The following is a 26,551-nucleotide window of genomic DNA, read 5'->3' on the forward strand; positions in this document are numbered from 1 at the left end:
CAACACTGCCGTAAAACAGCCGGCGACTGTCGCGCACCAAACAAAGCGGCTCCTGTCAGGAAGTGAAAGGCAGTAAATAAATAGAGCAGCTGTTCTCCCAGACTCTCCTGATGTGAACAGAACTTCATGTGAGCCGAAGGAGCAGAGGATGGACTTCAACAGGACGGTTCTGGTGACCGGAGGATCTGGATTCATGTGAGTTTAACCGAAACAACAACAACAACAACAAGTAAACAAAGTACAGCAGCCAAACACACACTGAGACCTCTGAACTCCAACAGATCCGACCTCACTGGTGAAATATGTTGAAGTCCTTTAATTTACTGACATCTGATTTAATATTGAACAGCAGAAAAATCACCTCTGATCTGTAGAAACTGCTCTGTGTTCCACATCGTTACAAATCTAGGTGTTTTTACCTTTCAAAACAGCTTTAAGGGACCAATTTAACTCATTTAATGCAGTTCTCTACTGTTTAGACGCTGATTTAAAATTACGTCATTCATTAAAAGGTTAAATTCCATAACATCATTACATAACAGATAATGACTTTATTCCAGGTATAAAACCCACCTATAAATCATCTTAATTACAGCCTGAACAAAGATGTTGGACGTACCAGTGGAAACAATGCTATAATACTGCCTATAAACCTGAAAAAGGAATCATTTTTTAAAAATTAGCCCAAGTTCGAACTTTTTTGTTTGTACTGATGATTTTAAAAAATAGCCCCAAATATAAATATATGTATATATATATATATATATATATATATATATATATAAAATAAAAAATAAAAGTCCAAGATTTCTTTTAAAAATAGTCCTCAATCTCACAAAAGTAGGAAATTTTTCTCTTAAAAACGAATTATTTTTGCATGTTTATTTGAATTTTATACGTCTCCGACTGCTTTTATCTGGATCGTAACGTGCAAATATTGCATCTTGGACTATTCTAACTATAATATATATCAATATAGATCTGAAATTTTGTGTTCAGAGAAAACACAACTTAAAATGTGAGACAGTGTGAAGTTTTTCTTTTAATATCACGGTGAGTGCAGGAATTAATCTTATTTCTGATGTTTTACAGCTGCAGTATAACAAACACAGTCGGGAACAACCAAATCTGCTGATAAAAATTATAAAAAAGGAGAAGAACCCACTGAGAACTCTGTCCATAGCCTGATGATAACTTATCTAACTTCATCAAATGTCAATACAATAATTAAGTTTTAGTAAACAGATCAGACTTTTATGAATATTAACACAATATCTAACCTTTTAAATCAACCATCCAATTATTATTTTAAAAAATATGCTTACATTTGTGTAAAATTCAAATAAACATGCAAAAATAATTTGTGTAAGAGAAAATTTCCTACTTTTGTGAGATCGAGGACTATTTTGTAAAAGAAATCTTGCTTTTTAAAAAAAAAAATACATATTTTTATTTGGGGCTATTTTGTAAAATCCTCAAAAAAGTTTGAACCTGGGCTAATTTTTAATAATTATTCAATTTTTTGGTGATTAAAAAAACAACAAAATGCAGTTTCAGGACAGTTTAAAAAATAATCATACTTTTTCTTGTTTTTTTTTTTTTTTAAAGTGTTTCTGGGGATATTTTTTTGCAAATATGTGATAAAGTAACTCCTGCGATCAGACCTGACGACTCTTCAACAGTGAACAGACATTTTGTTAGTCTAGAAACGGCTGTTAAAAAGACAGATGTGTCTCGTTTTTGGCTTCTATAACAGAAATGTGTGGTTAAAGGGCTTTGCTGATGTGAAACTCGTCTCTTTCCTCCCAGAGGTTCTCACCTGGTGTGTTCGCTGGTCAACAGGCACCCAGACTGGAGAATCATTAACCTGGATAACGTAAGCCTCCTCTGATTTTGGCCTTTTGTGTCGTCCAGCTGATGTCGTCCACAGGTGTGTGAATGTTTGTTTTGTTTGTGTTCCAGCTGGATTACTGCTGCAGCCTCAGGAGTCTGGAGAGTGTTGAAGACAGAAGCAACTACACTTTTATCAGAGTGAGAGCTCAGAACACTTAAACGCTCATTTAAAGCACCAATCTGTGGCTTAAATCCAGAGTTTTTTTACACTTTCACCCTTTCTAAGGTCAGATGCTGTAGGAGGAAGAGATGCCTGGAATCTCTGCTCTGGTCAAAATTAGATATTCTTGGTTCTGATGTGACTAAACCAGCAAGTTGTCTCCATGTTGGTCTGTAGTAGGGGTGTCTCTACCTTAGGAGGCGATCCAATACGAATCTAGATAGATGGGTTAGATGCTGGACCCGAATATCCAAATATTCGGACGTTACGATACGATCCGATCCGAATATTCGTCAGTGAGTGGCAGGAAAAACACCCTTTTAACAGGGAAGAAACCTTGAGCAGAACCCGGTTCTTTACGTGGGGGAACCCATCTGCTGCTGGAAGGAGGGTTGAGAGGGACAGAAGAGGTAGAGAGGTAGAGATAGAGGGATGGAAAAAGAGGAGGTTGGGGAACAAGGAACATATAAGACACAGTTGGATACATGCATGATAAGTAGATAATACATGCAAAGTACAAGCCAACACTGAAATTAATTCATAGTTTACTGCTATGGTGTATGGCTCTGGCATTAAATATACTACATATATAGCCGGTAGTAAAATTCAAACACTATGTAGATTAGCAAATCAAGTATAATGAGGGCAATGCAGAGTAGATTGATGGAAATGTGCAGCTGGAAGCAGTGGGCTGGAGGAAGGTCAGCAGCAGCAGCATCCCACAGATGGAGATTAGGCCAGTTGGTGGGAGAACCACCACAGATCTGAAGCATCCAGCTCTGGGATCAGGGACACTCGGAGAAAGGACACAGGGAGAAACAGAGTGAGTGTAATGCAATAATGGTATATATATATTAAATATAATGGTAGATAGAGAAGGGCTCAGTGCATCCAGAGAGGTCCTCCAGCAGCCTAGGCCTATAGCAGCAGAACTAGGGGCAGAACTAAGGGACGTCCAAGAGGAAGACTCCAGCTGACCCCCTCAGGGTCCCCCAGTCAGTCCTAACTATAAGATTTGTCAAAAAGGAAGGTTTTGAGCCTGGTCTTACAACCTGTTGTGTTATTGTTGCTAGCAAACACGTTAAGCGAATGTTACTCTTCTAATTGTCACAGCAGGAGTCTCGCGAGACTTGAGCAGCATATTTAGCAGCAGAGCTCCAATCAGCTGATTCAGAACTTTACAACCGGACATCGACCGCTCCACAGTAGATATAGATTGATCCAGAGGCCGGCCGATGGATGGATTCATAGCTTTAAAGTTAAAATCAATTTCCGGTTCGTATCGTTGAATCTTTACACCCCTAATCTAAATCTGACGTTCTTCCAACTACAATATAAACCCAAAGATCAGAGAGAATCCTCAGAACTGATGCTGGCGTTGCTTGCATGAACTGCTGCTCTGTTGGTGTCACTTCTCCTGATGTCGGTAAACCTTAGTCTCAACGTAAGTCATCTGCGTCTCCAGTGTGTCTCTCTGCCTCCTCATCCTCTCTCCACCTCGCTGAACTTCCACAACATCCAGGAGCGTTTAATGCAGCACAAAATAGCTCCTGTTTAAACTCTTAATGTGGACTTGTGTCTTCACAGGGGGACGTGTGCAACTCGCGGCTGGTGAAACACATCTTCAGCACAGAAAACATCGATGTCGTCTTCCACCTGGCGGCCAAATCGCACGTCGGTGAGCAGCGGTCGTTCACACCAACTTCCTGTTCGGTGCCGGCGGCCACAGCCAGGTCTCACTTCTTTCTCTTTTCCGTCAGAGTTGTCATTTGAAGCTCCGTCCAGCTTCCAGCGGGTCAATGTGGACGGAACCCGGGTGTTGCTGGGAGCCGCCCATCAGGCTCGACACCGGCCTCAGGTCTTCGTCTACGTCAGCACCGACGAAGTGTACGGAGCTGGTCTGGACCAGGTGGAGTCTGCTGGGTACAGCTGGATGTGTGTTTGGGTTCGTTGGTCGTGAACTGACCTGGATGTTGTCCTCTGCAGGTGTTCGATGAGAACAGTCCGGTGAGGCCGTCCAACCCGTACGCTGCCACGAAAGCAGCCGCCGAGTATCTGGTCAGGTCTTACTGGGACCAGTATAAGGTGAGCAGTGTCTGGGTAAGATCAAGTAGCTTTGAAACACCTTTGAGAATCACTAAAATTACAGCATTTATCAGCCAGAAACTGTAAAAACTGAAAGAATTGTCAGATTTTCAACTTTCCAACAGTCCTTGAACTACTCAAAAATCCACCTAATCTGAGCCTTCTTTTCCAGAGTGACTTCATTCTGCATATCTCATTTCATTTACATGCTTTAAAAAACTAGAAAAGCACTCAGAGAGCGCAGTCCTCCTCCAAGGCTGCTCATTCCCCCATATTGTCAGAAATGCAGCGTTTGTTTATTAGTTATTGATGATTAGAAATCACGGCCATTTAATATAAATGTAACCACAAACAAAATTACCTTGCACTGAGCACAGGTGTGTGTTATACATGTGTACATTATATACGCTGTGACACTGAATCACGTGATTTAAATATGTAGCCGGCGGCAGGAATTGATGGGACTCAGAAACACCCCCATAATTTAATCAGTTGCTCCTTGTATCATTTCTGATGGAAAAGTCCGCAGCAGTGGATTTGTAGTAGGATCACAATCATGTGATCGTCAGCAGACAGCTGACGTAGTGTTCACTTGTTGTCATGGTTACAGCGATACAGAAATCTTTAACAAATCCATGGATCAGGACTATAAGCCACATCAGAATCTAATCAGTTGGTCCTTGTGTCATTTCTGACCTTCCCTGAAAATTTCATCCAAATCTGTTAGTCTGTTTTGGAGTAATGTTGCACACAGGCAGACAGACGGACAAACCAACGTCGATCGTCGCATAACTCCACCGCGTTCCTTGGCAGAGTAATAAAATATAATCAGAGGCACCTCAGTGCAACTGAAAAGCCTCTTGCTGAACTGCAGGTAGCGTAAAGAGGAGACAAAGTATGAAAACAAACTGAAAACGTAAGTAGTAGAATATCTCTAATATGTAGAGCTGTCGTTTTATTACTCCACCAAGGAACGCAGCGGAGTTACGTGATGATCGGCGTTGGTTTGACTGTCTGTCTGTTAGCAGCATTACTCAAAAACAGACTAATGGATTTGAATGAAATTTTCCGGGAAGGTCAGAAATGACACGAGGACCAAGAGATTAGATTCTGGCAGTGATGCAGCTTATAGTCTGGATCCATGGATTAGTTGAAGATTTCTGTCTCATTGTGAGACAGCGGCACGGCGTCACTGTAACCATGACAAGAAGTGAACACTACATCAGCTGACGATCACATGATTGTGATCCTACTACAAATCCACCAGGAGGAAAAAAGATGCTCAGCTGATGCAGATTTTCTCAGGTTATCAGGGCTCTTCTGCTTGATTTACAGATATTTAAAATGTTGCCTGTGAAATTTCAGATTGATCCATGAAGTATTTTTGGAAATAAAAGTTTTTTAGCAGGTTTTTTCTCACATTTAAATCTGAGGTTGTTTGAACAACATGATCTCAGGAACTATTAAAGATAAAAAGCTCACTCTTATTTCTCGTGTCATTGATTCCAAATCTGCAGAAATCTACCATCAGATCTCAGATTTTCAGACCAAGTAGAAACTAATCAAGAAAAAAGAAAAACAACACCTCGGCTCAGTCCTTCTAGATGAATCCTGATTGAGTTTCCATAATAAAACATGCGGTGTTGGCTTTAGATGTTGTGTTTTCGGGGACATTTTCTCACAGATTTACACAATATTATAAGAAAAGATACACTTAGATACTTCATTTACATTCTGGACCTTGATACCAAGACTATATCTGATGGGAAATTCACTTTATCTGCCTGTTTAGTTCAATTTAGATCAGGTTAACAAGTATCTCTGTACCGTAATGCTGCTTTGCTGGTCTGTTGCCAGTTTCCCGTCATCATCACCAGGAGCAACAACATCTACGGGCCGAGGCAGTTCACTGAGAAGGTACAGCTCCAACGTCTACACATCTGAGGCAGTTTAAGCTGTAAAGTTACTCCTCTTACCCGTCAGGACGCTTGTGTCTGACTTCTTTCAGGTAGAATTAATCCAGCCTTCATTGAGACAAATCTGATTGGCCACACATGGCTTCAGTTGTGTGCACCTTGACGGCCCTCACCTGTCCAAAGGGGGTTGAATAATCGCTGGGAATTTTGTGCTTCTGAAATACAAAAAAACTGAAGATGCAGCAAACTTGAACCAGTTTCCCTTCAGTTGGTTAACTGGTTTTAAATGCACCTTGAGACTAGACTTACTTCACCTCAACATAACCAAAGATCTCCATTTTTTTTTTTAGGTCATTCCGAGGTTTCTCACCCTCCTGCAAATGAACAAGAAATGGTAGGTCGGTTACGGTCCGCTTCTTGCTTTAGGTTTTTACACAAATAAGATAAAAAAAACAACCAGATGAATCTCGTTTTTTCGCGGCAGCACCATCCAGGGGACGCTGCCTAAATCCCGCCACTTCCTGTTTGTCAGCGACGCCGTCGACGCCTTCCTGCTGGTTCTGGAGAAAGGGATTGTGGGGGAAATCTACAACGTGGGGTCGAGCTGTGAGATCCCCATCATGCAACTGGCCAGGGAGCTAGTGAGGATGGTGGGTTTAGCTTTTAACGTGAGGCAGTGAAATACGACAATAATATGAAACTGTGGCAGGATTTCCCTCAACTATGGGATGTGTCGGCGGAGAAGGAAAAGCAGAAATGTGACTGTGCTGTTTTCAGGTTAAGGACATTCCAGACTCTGAGGTGAATGATTGGCTGGAGTTTGTTCCTGACAGGTGAGAAAACCGGCAAAAGCAGAGAAACTTCCAAACTAAGAGACTCTGACTGCAGGTTGAGACATTTTTTGTTTGTTTCAAGACAAATATCTCCACATAAAAAACAAAAAAAGTCTTGATCTGGTGATTTTTCCTCTTTTTCTTGGACACTTTTAATGTGAACTCTGCTCTCCAGGCCGCGGGTCGACCTGCGATACCCGATCACATGTGAGAAGCTGCAGCAGCTCGGATGGAGAGCTCAGGTGTCCTGGACCGAAGGAATCAGACAAACTGGTACGAACACACAGGACTTCAAACTCTAACAGAAGGCTCTTTCCAGAACTGGAGGACATTTGGGCCTCAAAGTGTTTGAAAAATAAACCAATATTCTGCTCCATATTCATCAATAATAGGTAATAATCTATCAAAGGCTTGATTGGCTCAGCTTACACATCAATGGTAGCATTTTTATTCCATGTTTTCTGTGCTGTTTGCTAACCCTACTCTAATCACAGTAACAGGGTTGCTAATCCATGCTAATGTGATCTTTTTCTCAGCAGTAGAAGCTAGATATTTAGCTGCTGTTACTGCTGACCAAGAGGACAAACTGACTGATGGAAAACAGTCCAAAGAATTAGTCTGATCCTGATAATATGAGGTAGAGTGAGACATTCAATCAAGGCTGACAATGGGATGAAAATATGAAAAATAGAAGAGAGGACATAGCTTTGCTTTACACATTCTTTAGGAAAACCGTTTGAGGATGTAAACGACAAAAGCAAGACACAAAACGACAGAAACAAGACACAAAACAACAGAAACAAGACACAAAACGACAGAAACTAGACAGAAAATGACAGACACAAGACTTATTTGGTATTTTAGAAAATATTTTCAAACATTCTTTTCTCTTAGTTTTTTTTAAGATGTGTTCTCAGGACAAGAGCATTTACACAACAACTGCATGTTTTAGTATTTTGTACATGGATTATTTGATGTAAAATGTCGTCCAGTTCTGGAATGAGCCAGAACAACGTGGAACATGGTGGCTCCTCTAATGTGTGTCACTGGTTCTTATGTCTTACAGTCAAATGGTACCAAGACAACCCAGACTTCTGGTCAGAGAGAAACCAGCAACGGATCCAGCTTGAAGATGCCTCCGACTTATAAGTGGCCTCCGTTAGCTCTGCGGCTAACGACCAAACCACCATCAGTCTGACTCTACATGATGATTGTTGGACCAACAGGACCTGGACGCACTTTATCTTGACATTTAAGTGTCGCGTTTCTGACGCTAAGCAGCGTTTGTCTGGACAGAAACTGGACAAACTGGTGACAGCACCGATGGAAACAAACCAAAGGCGGCTTCATCTTCTACTGCCAGCTGTCAGACTGCAGCGTGGACGTCCATGAAGGGTTCAGTTCAGGCTTTAAAGGTCCAGTGACGTTCTAGTTTTCAAGAAATGAATCCAAGTCTCACCTGGTGCTCGGTTTTTCTGCTCAGAATGTCAGACACTATAACTCCAGGTTTTAGTTCCAAACTGGCTGTTTCAGTGTCTGTAGCTGTCCATGCCCATTTCAGGAAGGAAACTCTCTCTGCATTGATGTGAATGAATGTGAGACCAGAAATTCCTGTTGCTTCTCTCTGAGGATCACTTCACGTGGAAATATCACAGAATTCACAGCATGCAGGTTGTGTTTCACTCAATAAAACAATAAAATAAAAATTGATATTTGCCATGTGGAACCTTTAATTGAAGTTAGAGCCTCTTTAATTCCTCCAACTATGTTTCCTTCAAAACTCTAATCCAGCAGGCTCCTTGTAAACCCAAATATGTCAGTGGTTTTTTGGCTTAAACTGCGAATAAACATGGATTAGATTCACAACAACTCACACAAGGAGGTTACTCAGAGATGCTGAGCCATTTATCCAATCACTGATGGCTATTTCTGGTCACACACAGCCAAGAAATCAAAGTTTTAAGTTGCATTTTCTTGGATTAAAAGAATGATTTTTAGAAATCATTAGTCTCTTTAACACAAAATCTTTTCTAATGGTGCTTTTCTACTTGCACCTACTTGGCTTGAGGTTTTCCATCGTAGTACCTGGTACCAGATACTATTTTAGTACCTACTCAGCCGGGGTTCCCAGCAAGCTGAGTCGAGCTGATAATGTGACGTCTGCCAAGTGCAGGCCTCTGATTGGACAGGGAGTGACGACACACGACAGCGACTCCTTCACGAAAACCAAACCCGTCGTTTAAAAAAAACAAAAAAAACCCCAAAACTGGCAACAGTGACGGTGCGCATTGCTCTTCACGAAACTTGGCAAAATTTGAATATGGCAACCAGATTATGGGATTAACTGTATCTTCCTTGAATGCTTGTAAACATACTGATGGATGTTAAGGGAAACTTTTTTCTTACCAGCAGCCTTAGAAATACAAAGAACTGCAGCCACCTTTCAGTCGGTTGCGTTTTTCATGTATTAAACTCCAAATAAACAGATGATGTCATAACGTCCAAGTATCCGACGCCGTTCATGAGTCTCCCGAACATCAGAAGCCACACATGCGTAAAAACACTCAAAACACCGATTACATCTGCAAATCCAAACCTTTAATTGTGGTAAAATCAGAATAGTTGCACAGTTTTTTTTCTTCGTGCAGTGCTCTTCGTGCACATCTGCTAAACTAATACATAAAGCAAATACTAACTAGCAGGCCGGTGCTGCCGGGTCACACTGAGGGGGTCCGGCCGGTCGGGAATGACGACGGCACCGAGCTCCGTTATTTCACTTCAACTCTAAAACAGCAATCGTTCCTAAACACAACTACACACTTCTAGATTGGAGATCACCTACTAATCAGACTGAAGGTGAAATAAAGCCGCCGAGTGTTTCCCAGACTGAACTTTCACAAGAACTTCAGAAAGTCGTTGCAAAATGTTTGTGCATACAAAGCTGTCGATGACGGCGGGTTCTCTGGGGTCTGTGCTTAGTGGACCGACAGTGAAGTTATTCTTCTCATGCAGGACACATGAAAACTGATCAGCTGCAATTTAAAAAAGCTCTTTTGTCACTTTGTGAAAGACATCTGGATGGATCCCCATTTCTGACCGGCCAGACGCTCACCTGTGGCAGCACTAACACGCCTGAAAATATGCAAACCACAACAACATAGCAATAGAACCACAGTTAATCCTGTGTTATGAAGACTTTAAAGGTCGCCACTGGCCAGACATTCACAACGAGGGTATCAACGAGAAGGAAAAGTGTAAAGATTCAAAAAAGAACAAAATAAACTGATTTGGAGAGAATCTGGACACTTGTTTTTTGTGTTGCATGTTTGTTTGTCTTTTTTTTACAAAATGGTCTTTGATCATAACGTTTTGTAAATTTTTTTTAATCCAAACCTTGGCATATATGGTGGTACTTTCTCAAATTTGTTTGCCAATTAAAAACGGCTGTTTGTGGTTGATTATCGTTATTGGCAATGGAACCCGTCACCAGAACAGGTCAGTGGGTCTGATACTGAGTCCAATGTGACTTTAAAGGTAACCTGTGTGGAAAGTTTCTCTTCGTATGTCACCGTCGCAGCAGCTGGAACACAACTGGAGGCGCTTCAGCTTCAAGAGATCTTCAGATTACTGTCTGCTGATAGGAAAACTTGATTTTACCCAACATGATGTGGAGAAAGACGCTTGGAGTAACTTCAGTGTCACATTAGTTTGTACGATAGTCTGTGCAGCACATGTAGCAGAGCAGACGGTGGTGCAGAGCTGAGCTTTGTCATTTCGATAAACAGCTAACTAGTTTGTGAAATGCTGAAAAGTTGACAATGACGGCATCTTTTTCTCTTTTCAACATAATATACACATTATATATTAGAAGATTTATTGACAGCAGCTTAAAATAAATCCAGCATCGGTTGGACTCTAGTGTTGTAAATGACAGAAAAGGGACGAGCCGAGACCAGTAGGAATATGTACACTAGTGCTTCTCTTATTTTTGACCTTAATATAAACACATATATTGATGTTCCAGGAACTACAGTACCCAGAATACACGTGGATACTGCAAGATAAAGTTACACGAGGAAAGCAGGTGACTGTGCTGAGTGTGTGATACTTTATATTAACGGCTAAATGCTAGCATCAATAAAGGAAACTTTGAGATGTCAGTAAAGACGTCAAATATCGATCCTACCACAAGTATCTGCACTTATTTCAAGTGTTGTTGGGAGATTTTAGCGTGAACTGAAGTCTTTATTAGCTAATAAAGACAAGTAACGAGTACCTGCATAAGAGAAGTTCTGCCTTTTAGAGTCCAGTTTGGACAAATGTTAGTTTAAACGTTTTGATGATAGAAAGATGTGGGAGCAGCTTGCTTTGTGTCGGCCCAGTTTAGTGAACTTTTTAAAGCCTCTGTATGTAAACACAGCTGGTTCTGGTGACATATTGAAGGAGAAACCGCCACACGTTGCATCTTTAACATTAAAAAGCTCACACTACCCCAGAAAAATAGAAATTTTCACTCATACCAATGACATTCAACATTCAAGTGCCAGTGTTTTTGTTTACTGTCTTTTGGTCAAGTCACTTTGTAAAATATCAACTTTTTGTATTAGGCTTATAAAAATAAATATTTCTCAAAAATGCTTGATAAGTTACACAAACTAGCAGCGAAAGTAGACTCGAGAACTCTGTGCAAACAGCTGAATCCTACAGTTGCTGTTAACTAGAACTCCACCTGGTCCCAACTAAAAAAAGAAAACAAACTGTTTTATATCTGGAAGAACCTTTCCATACAACACACACTCACACACGCACACTAAACTGTGGAAAAACCTCTCTTTTAGACACACTACACTGCTACACTCTCAGTCATACACACCTCTCGGAGGCTTCAAGGACATGTGCTACAGAAGACTTTAGTTGAACGAAGTAACTGAAGTATTTTCTGTGGGGTTTGAAGTCTTTCTACTACAGATGGGCCTGCAGGCCGCAGCAATGGGAGCATAGCACCATTAAGTGTTTTCTGACCATCAACGCACTCCTGCTAGTAATTCAGTTACCGCAGCGACGCAGAATCAATGCTGTCCACAGTAACTGCTCTATCTGCTCCATTAGGGCTGGGTATCACCCTGTGTTTAAGGCATCAGAAGGTTTTGGAAATAAAAAACTAAAGTGCTGGAGTTTTCTTTCAGAGGAAATAAACCGAGAATGGTCCAAACAAATTTAGAGTATGTGTGAGGGTGTGTATATATTCACTTTACACCACCCATCTCAACAGTGAGTGGCTAAAACAGACGTGCTACAGCTCCTGTGCAGGTACAATGAAATGCTAACAGTAGACATCCATGCAATGACACTGACAACACAGCGTCTAGAGGACAGCATTTATGATAATTAGAAGGTGAGTTTCGTGGGCATATAGCCATAAAACAAAGTGATGGCCCTTATCTCGCATAGTCCGACTGTTCTACAGAACAGTCAGACCATTCTACATCACAGAACGGTCGGACCAATCTACAACACAGAACAGTCAAACCATTCTACAACAGTCAGACCATTCTACAACACAGAACAGTCAAACCATTCTACAGTGTCCCTAAAGTCTGGACACATAGGAAATCTCATTAACTATAATATTTTTGCCTCCCCATATTAAATATGGCTTTGTCCCTCCTTCACGTCCACTGAGAAATACCAGTTCAAGGCTTCGCTCTGTTAACAACGCCATATTTAATCTGTGGAGGCAAAAATATTATAGTTAATGAGACTTCCTATGTTTCCAGACTTTAGGGACACCTTGTACGACACAGAACCGTCAGACCATTCTACAGTACAAAACATTCTCGCTGTGCATATTTATCATTCTGCTACAGGAAGAAAAAAATGCTCTGGCTTGTTAGTATTTCTTTAAACCCATCACAGTCGTATTGGGCGAAACTAAGCCCGGGATGCAGTAACAGTGTCCCCTTGAAAGAGAGGGAATCGTTTTGGTGGAACATTTGCACTCAGAGAGGCAACCACAGTGGAGCTTCCTCACTGAACAATCCAAATCCTCTGCAAAACATGATCTTTTCAATGCGATAGGCCGCTGCCTGGCGGTTGTTGCCATTGTTTGTGAGGAGGATTTTGAAAACAATAGCTAATGTGAAATGCACTTATACCTGAAGTCTACATCCAATGAGTCAGTATGATAACAGGGATGTCAGGGGACTGAGTCTTATTTTAAAACAAAACCGAAGTGGTGGACCAAGTGACTGACCTACATCCTCAACCATAATGCCCTGCCATTCATGTGGCTAAAAAGCTAAAAAATTGCTAAAAAATTGCAACATTAATGGCACAAAATGGCAACTACATGTCCAAGTTTCAGCACAAGTACTCAGCTTAGCCGGGGAAAACTGAATCCGTTTGAGCCACTGATGTGTACGATGGTGACATGCACTACAGCTTCTACTTTCACATACCTCTACAGTCAAAGAACCTATTCATGTAGGAGTTTGGATTTTACATCTGGATTGAAAAATACCCAGCCCCAACTATTTCAGTCTCCAGTGAATCATAGTTTCAGTCATTTCAAGGCACCACACGTGTCAGAATTAGATTTTACTGGTTTGTGCTCTAATACAAATAGAGCTCAGACAGAAAACTAGCAAAGCTCAAGCAGAGAATCTTGGTGGCCTCAAAGTGGAAACGAGCCACAGCTCACTGAACCCGACTGCACTTAGGGAAGATGTTCAGCGACCCAGGGGTGTACTTTGATGAGGTGGGGTGGGCAATTTGGGGCACGGTGGTAGTTAAATGTTGCTCTAAGACAATTCAGTGGTAATTACACCAAACAGATAAAACCTGTCTGCCCTGGAGAAAAAACACAACTAAATACATATTTATACTCGAACAATACTACTTGATCGATAAACAAGATGTAAAAGAGGTAAAGTGAAGTTCAATCTTCCAGTACTCCCTTTAAAACTCCTGTCAACACAACCAGCAGGAACAATGTGCCCAGCAGCCAATCCCTTCATTTTTTATTACAGTTACTCTATCTGCCCCCTAGTGGCCGGTAGAAGGCACAGCAACTTCAACACGCAACCAGATTCATTCTGCATATCCTCCTTTAGAAGGCATTTTAGCAGATTTAGCATTTGAATTAAAACAGAACAGACAGCACTAACTGCATGCTATGGATTCATGGAACAAATGCAAAGAAGAACAAAAGTTCACTCTGTCAGCAGACGATACCTAAAGGTAGAAGCTGATTTTGGAACAAATTTCAAACTGTGATAATCTCCAGGACATCAGCAATTTGGGGATTTGGGGTTGCTCCTGCACAAAGCAACGTAATCAGAGGGGATCTTCAACTGTCAGGTAATAAGCTCAGTTTCTCCGTCATGGAGGACAAAACAGCTACTTGATAAAACTTCTACATGTAAAGGTGCAACTTAAAAACTTCTGCTCATGTGTAAGGTGATTTCTGAACAAAGCAAATCCTTCATAATTGATTGTCGTTTGCAAATTATTGTCCCGTTACTGATTTCTGTCTCCCTGCTGGTTATTCAGTCCTACTTAATTCTGGTAAGAAATCCAAGATGGAGACCAGCCACTGCTACTGCAGGAGAAAATAAAATGCGTATTTATTCACAGAAAAAAAAAACTCTGATTGGTAAACAGGCGCTAAAACCAGCTACTGGGACGCCTCTGACAGTTCAGGTCAACAATTAAATCGCTGATTCAACCGGAGCTCATAGTAGTTAAGCCTGTATTAGTGTGCCACTCCAACCACAGTAACATACAGTTGTCTGAGCTACAATTATGGTTTATCTGACACTTTGACAGTAGCTAAAAGAAAATGCAAAACTGATCTTCTGTTTTGGTTCATTTATAAATAGTGGACATGGTGGAGTGTGGTGTCTTTAATTTCTACATAATGTTACATCCTTTGACAGCTGTCCTCGATTTAGTGAGATATTTTCCTCCCTAAATTCCAACACAAGAGACTGGTGTCTTTGGAAAATCTAGTTTGTGTATTTTCTACGTGACTCAGCCCGAAACTCTTCGACATCGTTAAAGCCGACTAGTTTCCCTAAACTCCCTCCAAATGTACTCGAGGGAAACAAATCTGAGCTGAACGCCTGATTAAAAAGTGGTCTAAACATCAAAGAAGACAGGAAAAATCACAAAGTTCTAACAAAACTAAAGCCTGCTGTAGAATTGGATGCATTTGCTTGGCATTTTTAACTCCTTGACCAAAAAAACAACAACACTTGCATATGTTTTATTGTCTTGGTCCAGCCTTGTCATTTGTCAAAGTCAGTGGGCAATTTGAGGGAACTTTAACTGGTAAATAAAGTCTCCATACTGTTTTTTAATGTGTAAACATAAGTAGTTTACTCTATGAAAAGAATTCATCTTTCCATTGGGTTCAAATTGCCCTCTGATCTAAGCTTACCAAACATCGTCTGGTCCAATGTTGAGTGATCCAACAATTTTCTACACAAGTGTTGTTTTGTGTATAATTCCCATTTTTCTCCTGTGGAGATTCACCTCTTTTTGTCTTAAGAAGAGCTGAACTATGTACATTTAACCTTCATGTAAACAAAACAAATTAAGAGCCTGATAAAAACTAACATTTTTCCCCACTTGGTAGCAACAGAGCATGTTTTTGGCTTATTCTGCTGCTGACTTACACAGTGGGGGGTTGGACTTCCACCACTGAACCATCCAAATGTACAGTGGAGTTCCCTTTACGGGTTCAATCAGGGATGAAACATGGACGACGAGGGTGCAGCTCAACTGCCCCTTGAAGCCTGGTTCCACAGCAGAGCCAACCGATCAGAAACTGATTACATGCGATCAGTTCTGACACCACCTTTCTCTCCAGCACAGTTTAGCCGATCTGTTTTTGACGGTTGAGCTCGGTAACATCTCTAGCAGGACCTCAGTCCATCACACACCAGCTATGTTGCTGTTTATCATGTGCCAACTGATACCCACAGCAGATTTAGGATACGTCATGCAGACAGATGGTGGATTCGTCATCCAACACTGCCGGTCCAGAAAGCAAAACTGCAGCTTCTGGAGAGCCGACATGCATCAGTGCTAAGAGATGTGAGAGCGGCGTACCTGTGGGTTGGGATGGAAAACAAGGTGCAAGGGTTTGAAATGTGTCGTAAGCTGCCAGCGTGTGGATGACCTGCAAGTTAGCAGTTTGTAAATGTTGTAAGACTGACGAGACGCAGCAAAGCAGAGAGTATCTGCTGAATGTAAGGAATGTAAGCGCTGGCGATCTTCAGCAGGCGTTGAGTAATTCTCTTTGGTTTGTAAGTGTGAAATGTTAAACATCTGATTAAAGGACGTCTTGTGCCTGATCGTGGCTAAAATGTACTGTGGATACGTGGCGTCACATCCTCGGGAGGCTCCAGCTGGCCCTGCTGTGAAACAAACAAGGCGACGCTATCCAATTCTTCACTTTAATCCCCAACCACAACGGCTCTTAAAGACCTAACGAATAAACTGGAATGACTTATTTTAGAGAAGACTCTTCGTGTAACTCTCCAGGATAGAGTGAGCGAGAAAATTTTGAACTCTTTTAGTTGTGTATCCCCTTGAAAGAAGCTTTTGGCAAACAAGGGTTTCAATGTTTGTGGTGGAAGCAGAGACAGTTTCTCAACAGCATGGTGGCACTAAGAGTCGACTCAACAACCACTGAAACCGTCCCATCGCTGCGGTTTTCAGCAGCAGCCATGTGATGTTTGTCGTTTCTAAACTCCAACAACGCCCTCAAGTCCCTCTTGGAAGAGACCCTCTGAACCCTGAAACCCACCGGTGAATTGAAAAGCATGTCGCCTTAAAAATAATAAAAGAATTCCAAACTGACACCATCTATCGAAGCCAGACGTTGTAAAAACAGAAAGAATCAATGAGTTTTTAACTAATCATCTGACGTACTGCTGCACTGGGGAAATTATCCAAATCTAAGCTGAAAATCGTGATATTTTATCAAGCTCATTTTACTCCACATGTCAAAAATAGACCCATTTGAACAAACCAGATCCTGTAAAAAACAAAACATTTTCCACTCCTTGTTGCAGCAGCGCAGCAATAGCGACTCAACTGTGACCAAAAGGACAAAAATCCAGGGACTTTTAGTCGGACTGGATTGAACTGCAGGCTGTGTAAGCAAATAAGAGACAAGCATGGAAACAAATTAAAAATGTAAGTCATAAAATATCCATTTTATGTAGAGCCACCATTATGTCTAGTATTGGTAACGCCTGGAAATCTGTTGATTGAAGCTGGTTGGAGCTCAGAGGTTTAACAGTGACTGACTGGTCGACACAGTGGAGTTACGAGGATCTGCATCTCTGAACGGTGAGAGGGTGAGCAGCAACATCACACGGCTGCTGCACAGCGAGGCTTCGTCAGCGGCATCAAGCCACCCAACAGTTAGTGACAAGATGGCTTTGAGAAAACAACTGCGAGCTCAACGCAGAGCTGTAGAGGTGACACACCGGTCAGCGAGGAGGACTCCGATTCCCCAAAGCGTAAAACCACTGCGGCTAAATCTGCTCGTTGGCTTTTTAACAAGAGAACTGTACTGTCATTTTTGACCCATTTTAGTGACTGGATGAGGCTCTATAAAAATAATCTAAGCGTACAGCGGTTAGATGCTTTTGGGAATCAGGTCGTCGGAGTCCTCCTGATGAATTTTCACTCCAATAGTCAGATAAGGAATCGCTTTGACTTTCCTCATCGCAGATTTAGTTGTGTTTGTTTTTTTTTTTTTGCCAAGGTTTGATTTAGTTCAAGCCTAGTTTGTTTCCTTCCAAATGGAAATGAAGAAAAACATGTTTAAACCCATACATGACATTAAATACACATTTTTTTTAGTCACCGTCGGCCTGTACTTGCAGCCAGTTACGTGTTATGGCAATAAAAACAACAGAAATAAGAGACAAAGTTCAAATTCTTAAAGGCACAGTACAGAAACAAATGATTCTCCATAATGTTTTTGCTTAAAACAATGAAATGCTGCTTGTAATCAACAACCACAAGTCCTAAGACCGTTTGCTAGCGTTACTGCTGGCGTCCCACTGACTGGGTGTCTCAGTTTGTCCAGCCCCTTGTCTCTTCAGACCGTGGTGAATCAAGAGTTTAATGTTTTAAAAAGGTGAAAAAAAAAAAAAAAATGAACACTTAGCTGTTTTTCTGTGGCCCCTTTTATGTATCTGTCCTACAAGTGAAGGAGACCTCAGCCAGTTCCTATTTCTGAAATTATATGCAGACATACGTTGCGTTGACGTCTTGCCTATCTCTATGTTTTAGAAAAGGTTTTGGCCGGTGATTTACAACATGGCCATGCGTTAAATACAAAGATGATGTGAAGCTACACGGGGAGCCCGACTGGCTCTGGGTGAAGCCGACAAAAACACGATGAAGCCAAAACTCAAATCTAAAGTGGAAAAAAAAAAAAAAAAGAATATTCCCCTTTCTGCAGCTGTTTTGGAGAAGTCCACACATCCTATATTAGAGGTTACAGAAAACCCACAGCTTTAATTGGTTAGTTCTCTTCTGACGCGTCACACTCAAGGAAACCAAAGGCGGTTGGTTGCAAGCTGGAAGGTAACAAGCAAATCTGTGTCCAGTGTCGAAAAGTAACCAACTAAAATGTAGGAGTCCCTGTATAATGTGGCCTATTTCAGAAGGAGAGATCGAGAAATCAAGAAAAGGTGGAGATGAGAAGCACAAGAAAAAAAAAATCCAAGGAGGAACTGAAAGACGTGAGTGGAAGAGGATGGAGGGAGCGCTATATAAATGAGTATAAATAGTTTAATAACATGCATGTGGGTTGTTGGGGTTAATGACGAGACAGATGGGATGGAGGAGGAGTGAGAGGAGGAAAGAGGGATGAGTGAAGCGATGGAGAAACCTAGTTGCCCCACCAGTCGACTTGAGAGTGTGAGTAGTTGCCTCCGTAGCCGTCGCTGGTGTAGAAGTTACCAAAGCCACCTGAGAGGAAGGAAAAAGAGGAGAAAACTCAGAGTTAACGAGCAAAAAGTGTTTCCAGTGAAACAAAAGGAACAAGCCAGTTTGTCTTTAGGTTCGAGCTGTTAAGTTATGGTGTGTTATCTTTTAAAAATCGCTCAAATAACACACAAAAGCAGAATGAATCACTTATTTTCAACCTTCAGTATCACATGATGTTCGGTTGGAAAACTCCACCAAACCTAAGCCGAAAATTGGGATATTTCATTTACATCACATTATACAGTGTGTCTGAGAGCACAGTACTCCTCCAAGGCTGCTCAGTCGTATCATTTCCGACGGATGAAATCTTTAAAAAATTCATGGCAGAAATCACGGCACCATAGAACGTATCCATTTAATATAGATGGACCCACTAACAAAATGACCTTGCACTGAGCACAGACGTGTGTTCTGCATGTGTACGTTATGTATGGATACCGAATCATGTGACCTAAATATGTAGCAGGCGGTGGGAATTGATGGGACTCAGAAACACCCCCACAATTTAATTAGTTGTTCCTTGGATCATTTCTGATGAATGAGTCCTGATAAGTCCGCAGCGATGGATTTGTAGTAGGATCACAATCATGTGATCGTCAGCAGGCAGCTGACATAGTGTTCACTTGTTGTCATGGTTACAGTGACGCTGTATCGCTATCTCACAATGATACTAGGGCTGGCCCGAATAGTATTTTCTGGGCTCCGGATATTCGGCCCCAATTAATGACAAATATCTGAATATTCAGATCGTCCGACCAGGGGAGGAAACAAAACGCTGGGGGGCAGGGGGGTGTATTCCGAATATTCGGATCTCAAAATTAATATTCGGATACCACCATAATGACTGAATATTCGGATATTCGGATTCAGCCCTAAATAATCCAGAAATCTTTAACCAGTCCGTGGATCCAGACTATAAGCCGCATCACTGCCAAAATCTAATCACTTGGTCCTTGAGTCATTTCTGATCTTCCATGAAAATTTCATCCAAATCCGTTAGTCGGTTTTTGAGTAACGTTGCTAACAGACAGACAGACAGACAAACCAACACCGATCGTCACATAACTCCACCGTTCCTTGGCAGAGGAACTAAACATAGTAAGATATCTAGCAGTGTGTGGAGTCGCTACTTTCTTTCCAGTATTGGTAACAAGTGTGGGCACTCAGAAAAACATTCTACAGGTTAATCGCAGGTCGTTACCATTTTGGATAAATACAAAAAAATGAAGAATTGCAACTTTCACTACTTCTTTCATTGTGATTGATGTCACTAACTGCTGCACAGAAGACATTTCTGACTTCTCTCCTTCTTCATGGTTGTACTGTTTTCATAGACCTGCAGGACTTTAGATTGCAGTAAAAATTAACCCATGGGGAGTATAAATGTGAAAAAAAACTATACACTGCCATCAGCTCAGAGGGTTAAACATTAGTTTTGTAGGACAACATGCTATCTAACTAAATTATGACTAATAATACAAACTCTGACTAATAATACTCCGATGAGGGAACAACAGTTAATGCTCTCCTGTGAGTTTAGAAAAATCATAGGATAAATCTATGAATGAACAATACAATAATTGGTTGAAAAACAAGTAGAATTTATGTTTGAAATAAGTAGAAATTGACCTTTTTTAGATGCCTTTATCAACAACTAACTGTAATTTTGCTGATATTAAATTTTTCCAGAAGCGTATTTCATATTTACTAAAATTTTACTTCCTGACTGTAATTTGACAGTTGTTGCAGGGCAAATTAAATTGCAGCACTTAGTTCTATCAAGTGCTTTTACTCCAATCCTGTCAGATGCTGTATCTGGATTCTTCTCTGGCATTTTTCTGGCCTTTTTGGTATCGGCGGTTTTCAGTTGATCATTTTGGTGAAAGGAAAAGCAAAAGTGTTTCAAAATAAATTGCTGGTTTACGGCTTGGAAGCTGTTTTCTGTTAATCTGCAGCTTATTTTCTTGGTTAATTGTTCGATTTATGCTGGTTAACACATCAGAAAATTGTGAAAAATCTCCTGGAAACCCAGAATACAGCTCAAATTATCCCCGTCAGAAGGGAAAAAGCAGCAAATTTTCCCCTTCACAAAGCTGGAAACATCAAATTATTCTTTTTGTTGTTGCATGAAACTTAATAAATTGCTCTAAAGTTTCACTTCCGCCACTCTAGTGTGATGTAAACTGCAGAATTAAACTCCGCTTGTGCTTTTCCTGCCGCTAAATTCGATCCTCGTTCGATTTTAAAAGTGGATTTTTTCCTCACAGCCAAACTTAAATGTGTAGTTTAATATTTCTTTTTTTTAACGGTACATCCTCAGACTGGATCCTCACCTCCTCCAAACCCACGGGTTCCTCCGTGTCCTGCCTGGTTGCGTCCTCCACGTCCTCCAAACCCTCCAGCATTGACTCCAGCGGCCGTCTGACGATAATCACGAGCCCCGAAACCACCGGAGAACCTGGAGACGAAACGAAAGATGTCAGTCCAGCAGAAAAGGAGTGCATGAAGTCATTTAGACCCTCCAGTGGGGTTAAAAGGGGACGGTGTTTCTGTGCACCTCTTAGAGCGCCCCCTGTTGCTGCTCTTGTGCTGGTGCTCGTAGGCCAGGCTCTCCAGCCATGAGGGAACTTCCTGTTTGGCCTCGACTAGGATGTCCAGCAGGTCTTTAGTGATGTTCCCGTTTTTATCATTGAAGAACGACGTGGCCAGCCCTGCAGGAAACACAAACAGCAGGACGCGTCCAACAACAGAATGTATTTTGTCACAGTAGCACAACACAAACCTCCACGTTAGTCGAGGCCCTACCCAGGTTTCCTACTCGTCCTGTACGTCCAATACGGTGCACATACTCCTCTATGTCGCTGGGCAGGTCGAAGTTAATAACATGCTTCACGTTGGAGATGTCCAGACCCCGAGCTGCCACCTGAGAGCACAAGACAGGAGCAGAAATATTTAAAAAAAAAAAAAAAAAACAGGGAGCAGCTGATATGAGCTTTATTCAGGGTGAATACAGAGACTGATCATTAATAACAAGAGGAGATAACTGAGAATATGACCTGAGACACAGTAAATGCTTTTTACAAATTTGTAATAATCCATGTAGAAAATACTAAAACATGCAGTGTTGTGTAAATGTTCTTGTCCTGAGACCAAATCTAAAAAAACGAGGAGGAAATAGAGTTTGAAAATATTTCTAATAATCCCAAATAAGTCTGGAGTTCCCCCTAAAATGCCATTTTTCTCTTGTCCCACCACCCTGATGTCCAAATTGAATCTCAAATAAAACAGTTAAAATGAAATTTAAATCTCTTTTTTTATAGTTTTATTTTTCCATTTATGACTCTTGTAATTGTGGGAAAATTTAATTTAATTTAATTTAATCAACATAATATTTTAAATAATAATTATTATACAACGTGTGTCCCACAACATGTTAGCAGAACCTGTTGATGATGTTGTTGTTGTTTTCTGTCTCATTTCTGCCATTTTGTGTCTCATTTCTGTCATTTTCTGTCTTCTTTTTGTTGTTTACATCCTCAAACAGTTTTCCTTTCCTTCTTTTAATTGCCCATCTTAAAGCAGTTCTTTTTGGTTTGGGATAATCTGTGGCTGCCTCCTAATTTAGCCACAAGCATAGCCAAGCTCTTTAGCTCTTAGCTTAGCTATTAGCCACTGTAAAAGCAGCTACTTTCCTGATTTGTGGAGATGTTTGTGCTTCTCGTTTAGTTTTTGGAAGTTGTGTCTCTGCTGGAGAGACGTGTCTGTCAATTGGAACAGATTATGAAAGTTAATCTTAATTTAGAAAGATATTATTGGTACTTCAGTTAGCGCTAGCCACAGGCCGGAGGGCAAATCTCTCAGTGATAGCCTTAGCCTAGCACCGTTGGCAGAAGAAGCTCCAGTCGCACTGACGTCAACAAATGAATTACTCGAGTATTTTCAGTCTAACAGGGCAACTGACCATACTTGTGTAAGACTGTGGTGTTTTTAGAAAACAGCTCTGCTCAATGCAGCTGTTCCGCTAATCTGTCACGCAAGATGTGTCCAAACCAAAACAGCATGTTCAATGTAACTCATTGGGAATCATTTTAAAAAATACAATACTGATAATTGGAAAACAAGTGGAATATCAGCCTCAATAAACTGTAAAGCTGATAATCGGTCAACTCTTACCAGAAAATTCAATTCTTCCTAAATGATTTTCAGAGTTACTGGTACATGTGTGTCGTTTTCCCGCTCTCATGAAACAATGTTTTCGGTGCATCTACCAGGATTTTATGTGTACTGACCGCCGTCGCCACCAGAATGGGGCATTTTCCTGATCTGAACTGGTTCAGGGCCTCCTCTCGGTCTCTCTGGGAACGGTCGCCATGGATACTGGTGCAGGCGTAGCCCTCCCGGTACAGGAAGTCCTCCAAGGCGTCGGCGCCTTTTTTGGTCTCCACAAAAACCAGAGTCAACGAGTCCTTGCCTGGTCAACCGAGACAGAAGACGTCTGAAGTTAATACTAGAAAAAACTGCTGCATTGTGCTGAGACTGAATATTACAAACTGGTAGGAACCCCTGAGCAACGATGGTAGAAATTCTGAACTAAGGAGCTGAAAGTCAAGTACAGTCAAGCTACTCTGAGATAAACGAACAATCATACCAGATGGTCACCGTAAGTCATAGAGCTGACTGTATCTAATGGACTGTGGCACCATGGGCAGCATTCTTTGGAGTGAATCAGATCCAAACTTACATCATCACAGCCCTATCTGCAGACTGCATGGCTCCATTTACAGGTGGTACAGTCCATGATGTGACACATGCAGGTTTGCTTGCTTTAAACAAACCACGTCACAGTACAATAGATGTTTTCTATGAAGGTAACGGAGCAGCAGGCAACAGGAGGTGCAGTGTGGATAAAAACAACCAGTAATCAGCTGATAAAAAAAAACTAACAGCATCAGCAACACTTTGTTTTTGTGCAGGCACTACTAGAGCCACTGATGGAAAGACTTTGGTCAATGTTTTCTGATTCAGCAGCGTCACTAATCATTTGATAGACGCTGAGACACAGCAGCATCAGTGACCAGACTCTCTCCATCAGGGTTACATGTCTGATATGACGACACCACAGCAACAGAACTGGACATCAAGATGAACCAATAAACTCATGAGCTATAAAAAAAAAACAAACGAAAAACAGAAACAACAGGCAACTTAAGCTGAGCAGACCTAACTGGTGAAATGATACACAGAACCTAAATCAACTGAATGACCAAGAGGTTCTCCATCCACAGGGAGGAAATGTAAAGTCAAGCACAACTACTGGAAACATGAAATGACAGATAAAAGGTTCTTGGTTGAGGATCTTACCGGGTTTCTCTATGTTGTCTCCAGTACTGTCCTGTACCTCGCTGGGGATGACTTGGGATAAAACCACACCAAACCACCGACATGTAAACTGCACTCAGTCACCAGTTGAACACCAAGGTTGTAAATCTAATATTCCTAAGTTAACCCTCTGAACCCCAAGCAGTTTGTAGCCGTTTCTTTGCTCCCGTCTCTCTATTCACAGCGATCTAAAGTCCTGTATGGAAACAGAACAACCATGAAGAAAGAGAGAGAGCTCAGAAATGTCAGGACTAAAATACTATAAATCACAGCATTACATACTATATACATATGATGGATATTTCACTATTTACATTTTTACATCCTTTGTGTTGTAACACTATTTTGCAGATCAGCTGTAGAAAGATGTTTCACCATGCTGAATGGATCTCCAACAACTTGCTCCTCTGTTCACCATTTGTGAGCCATGCTGCATTTATGGGATTCATCCAGGAGCTTTGATTCTCTCTCTGTGGAAACACTGCCTGCAGTTCAACCTGAAAACTCTGAATTGTTGTCATGCTACTGTTTGTCACATCAGCGGTCCCCAACCACCAGGCTGCACAGAGAGAAGAAAAACGCTTTATTTTAGATTTGATTTCTGGCAGAGTCTGCAGGGTGTTTTATTCTGGAAAAATGACTAGATCGTCTTCCGTCTGCGCTTGTTTCACGCACTTGATGTTAAATGAAGCCGTCAGTCTGCCAAAATTAGTTAAAAACAAACGTCTCTGGAGAGCTTCTTTTAAAAGAGGGAGAGACTTGATGCTGACAGAAGAAAATAGCAATAACAAGGAATTTTATTTGTTTAGGACTCTTTAAAAAAACAAAACATCATTATTACTTCGCCAAGGAACGTGGTGGAGTTATGTGACGATCAGGATACGTTTGTTTGTCCGTCTGTTTGTCTGTTCGCAACATTACTCAAAAACAGACAAAGAAATTTTGATGAAATTTTCAGAGAAGGTCACAAATGACAAAAGGACCAAGTGATTAGATTTTAACAGTGATGCAGCTTATAGTCTGGATCCACGGATTTATTAAAGATTTCTGTATCATTGAGAGATAGCAGCACGGCGTCACTGTAACCATGACGACAAGTGAACACTACATCAGCTGCCTGCTGATGATCACATGATTGTGATCCTACTACAAATCCACCACTGAGGACTTATCAGGACTTATCTGTCAGAAATGATCCAAGGAACAACTGATTAAATGGTGGGAGTGTTTCTGAGTCCCATCAATTCCTGCTGCCTGCTACATATTTAGGTGATGTGCTTCGGTATCCGTACATAATGTACACATGCAGAACACACTCTTGTGCTTTTTTTATTGAAGATTTTATCTGTTGGAAATGATACAATGACTGAGCAGCCTTGGTAGAGTGCTGCTCTGAGTGCTTTTCTCGTTTGATATTTGTGCGATGACCAGTCCATAGAAAATTAATAATATAATAATAATAATAAATTTTATTTATAAAGCGCTTTTCCAAAAGCTCAAAGACGCTGTACATAAAATACAATAAGATAGAACAAAACAGATAATTAAAATCAGTAGATAGTAAACAAGTTCAAGATAAAATACAGAATCACTTAAGGAAAGCAGATCTAAAAAGGTGAGTCTTTAAAAGGGATTTAAATGTGGTGAGGTTGGTGCAGTCACGGAGGGCATGGGGGAGTGAGTTCCAGAGTGTGGGGGCGGCAATGGCGAAGGCTCTGTCCCCCCAATGTCGCCGGCTGGTCCTGTGCGGGATGGAAAGGAGGTTTGTGTGGGAGGAACGGAGATTCCTGGGGGGGGTGTAGGGGAGGAGCAAATCGGTAAGGTAAGAGGGGGCTAGATTATGGATGGACTTGAAGGTGAGGAGAAGCAGTTTGTACTGGATGCGGTGTGAAATGGGGAGCCAATGGAGGTTCCGCAGGACGGGTGTGATATGGTCGTGAGAACAGGTTCGGGTGAGGAGTCGGGCAGCAGAGTTTTGAATGAGTTGAAGTTTATTGAGAACTTTGGAGGTGGAGCCGAAGAGAAGGCTATTGCAGTAGTCAAGGCGGGAAGTGACGAAGGCATGAATGAGGGTTTCAGCGGCTGAGAAGGAGAGGAAGGGGCGGAGACGGGCGACGTTGCGGAGATGGAAATAGGCAGTTTTGGTGATCTGATTAATGTGGGGTTCAAAAGTGAGGTTGCTGTCAAATATCACACCGAGGTTGCGGATGTGAGCAGAAGGAGATAGGGTGGTGTTATCAATGGTAATGGGGGGGTGGGGAAATGGT

At 41.4% G+C, this 26,551-nt stretch overlaps 2 protein-coding genes across 4 annotated transcripts in view; one reads left to right on the plus strand and one right to left on the minus strand.

Moving 5' to 3' along the window:
- The first annotated feature begins 23 nt into the window (after positions 1–23).
- On the plus strand, positions 24–8,620 carry LOC111567251 (dTDP-D-glucose 4,6-dehydratase). Of its 2 annotated transcripts, XM_023268240.3 has the most exons (12): positions 24–195; positions 1,810–1,876; positions 1,963–2,031; positions 3,641–3,731; positions 3,814–3,962; positions 4,040–4,138; positions 5,996–6,055; positions 6,405–6,448; positions 6,539–6,704; positions 6,832–6,887; positions 7,063–7,160; positions 7,954–8,620. In XM_023268240.3, the coding sequence occupies exons 1-12, from the start codon at positions 149–151 to the stop codon at positions 8,034–8,036; spliced, it is 1,029 nt and encodes a 342-aa protein (XP_023124008.1). In that variant the 5' UTR covers positions 24–148; the 3' UTR covers positions 8,037–8,620. The 2 variants fall into 2 exon arrangements, with proteins under 2 accessions (XP_023124008.1, XP_054864662.1); XM_055008687.1 differs by lacking the exons at positions 24–195; positions 1,810–1,876; positions 1,963–2,031 and adding an exon at positions 2,566–3,497.
- An 843-nt stretch (positions 8,621–9,463) lies between these two features.
- LOC111567241 (ATP-dependent RNA helicase DDX3Y-like) overlaps positions 9,464–26,551 on the minus strand; it is a 29,432-nt gene continuing 12,344 nt past the window's right edge. The window contains exons 9-14 of one of the 2 annotated variants that reach the window (XM_055008685.1): positions 24,267–24,317; positions 23,195–23,376; positions 21,711–21,828; positions 21,463–21,616; positions 21,239–21,363; positions 9,464–18,887 (exon numbers count right to left, since the gene is read on the minus strand). In XM_055008685.1, the coding sequence (XP_054864660.1) occupies positions 18,808–18,887; positions 21,239–21,363; positions 21,463–21,616; positions 21,711–21,828; positions 23,195–23,376; positions 24,267–24,317 (710 nt within the window). In that variant the 3' untranslated portion in view covers positions 9,464–18,807. The remainder of the gene's footprint in view (positions 18,888–21,238; positions 21,364–21,462; positions 21,617–21,710; positions 21,829–23,194; positions 23,377–24,266; positions 24,318–26,551) is intronic. The other variant, XM_055008686.1, reaches the window with a different exon arrangement.

Source organism: Amphiprion ocellaris, chromosome 24, assembly GCF_022539595.1.
Source record: "Amphiprion ocellaris isolate individual 3 ecotype Okinawa chromosome 24, ASM2253959v1, whole genome shotgun sequence".
Lineage (NCBI taxonomy): Eukaryota > Metazoa > Chordata > Actinopteri > Pomacentridae > Amphiprion > Amphiprion ocellaris.

Bases quoted from the DNA above. Each gene is read 5' to 3' on its own strand.
- LOC111567251 (XM_023268240.3), top strand. From the start codon at position 149: ATGGACTTCAACAGGACGGTTCTGGTGACCGGAGGATCTGGATTCAT. The intron at 196-1,809 runs GTGAGTTTAACC...CTTTCCTCCCAG, and splicing joins ACCGGAGGATCTGGATTCAT to AGGTTCTCACCTGGTGTGTT. The intron at 3,732-3,813 runs GTGAGCAGCGGT...CTTTTCCGTCAG, and splicing joins GGCGGCCAAATCGCACGTCG to AGTTGTCATTTGAAGCTCCG.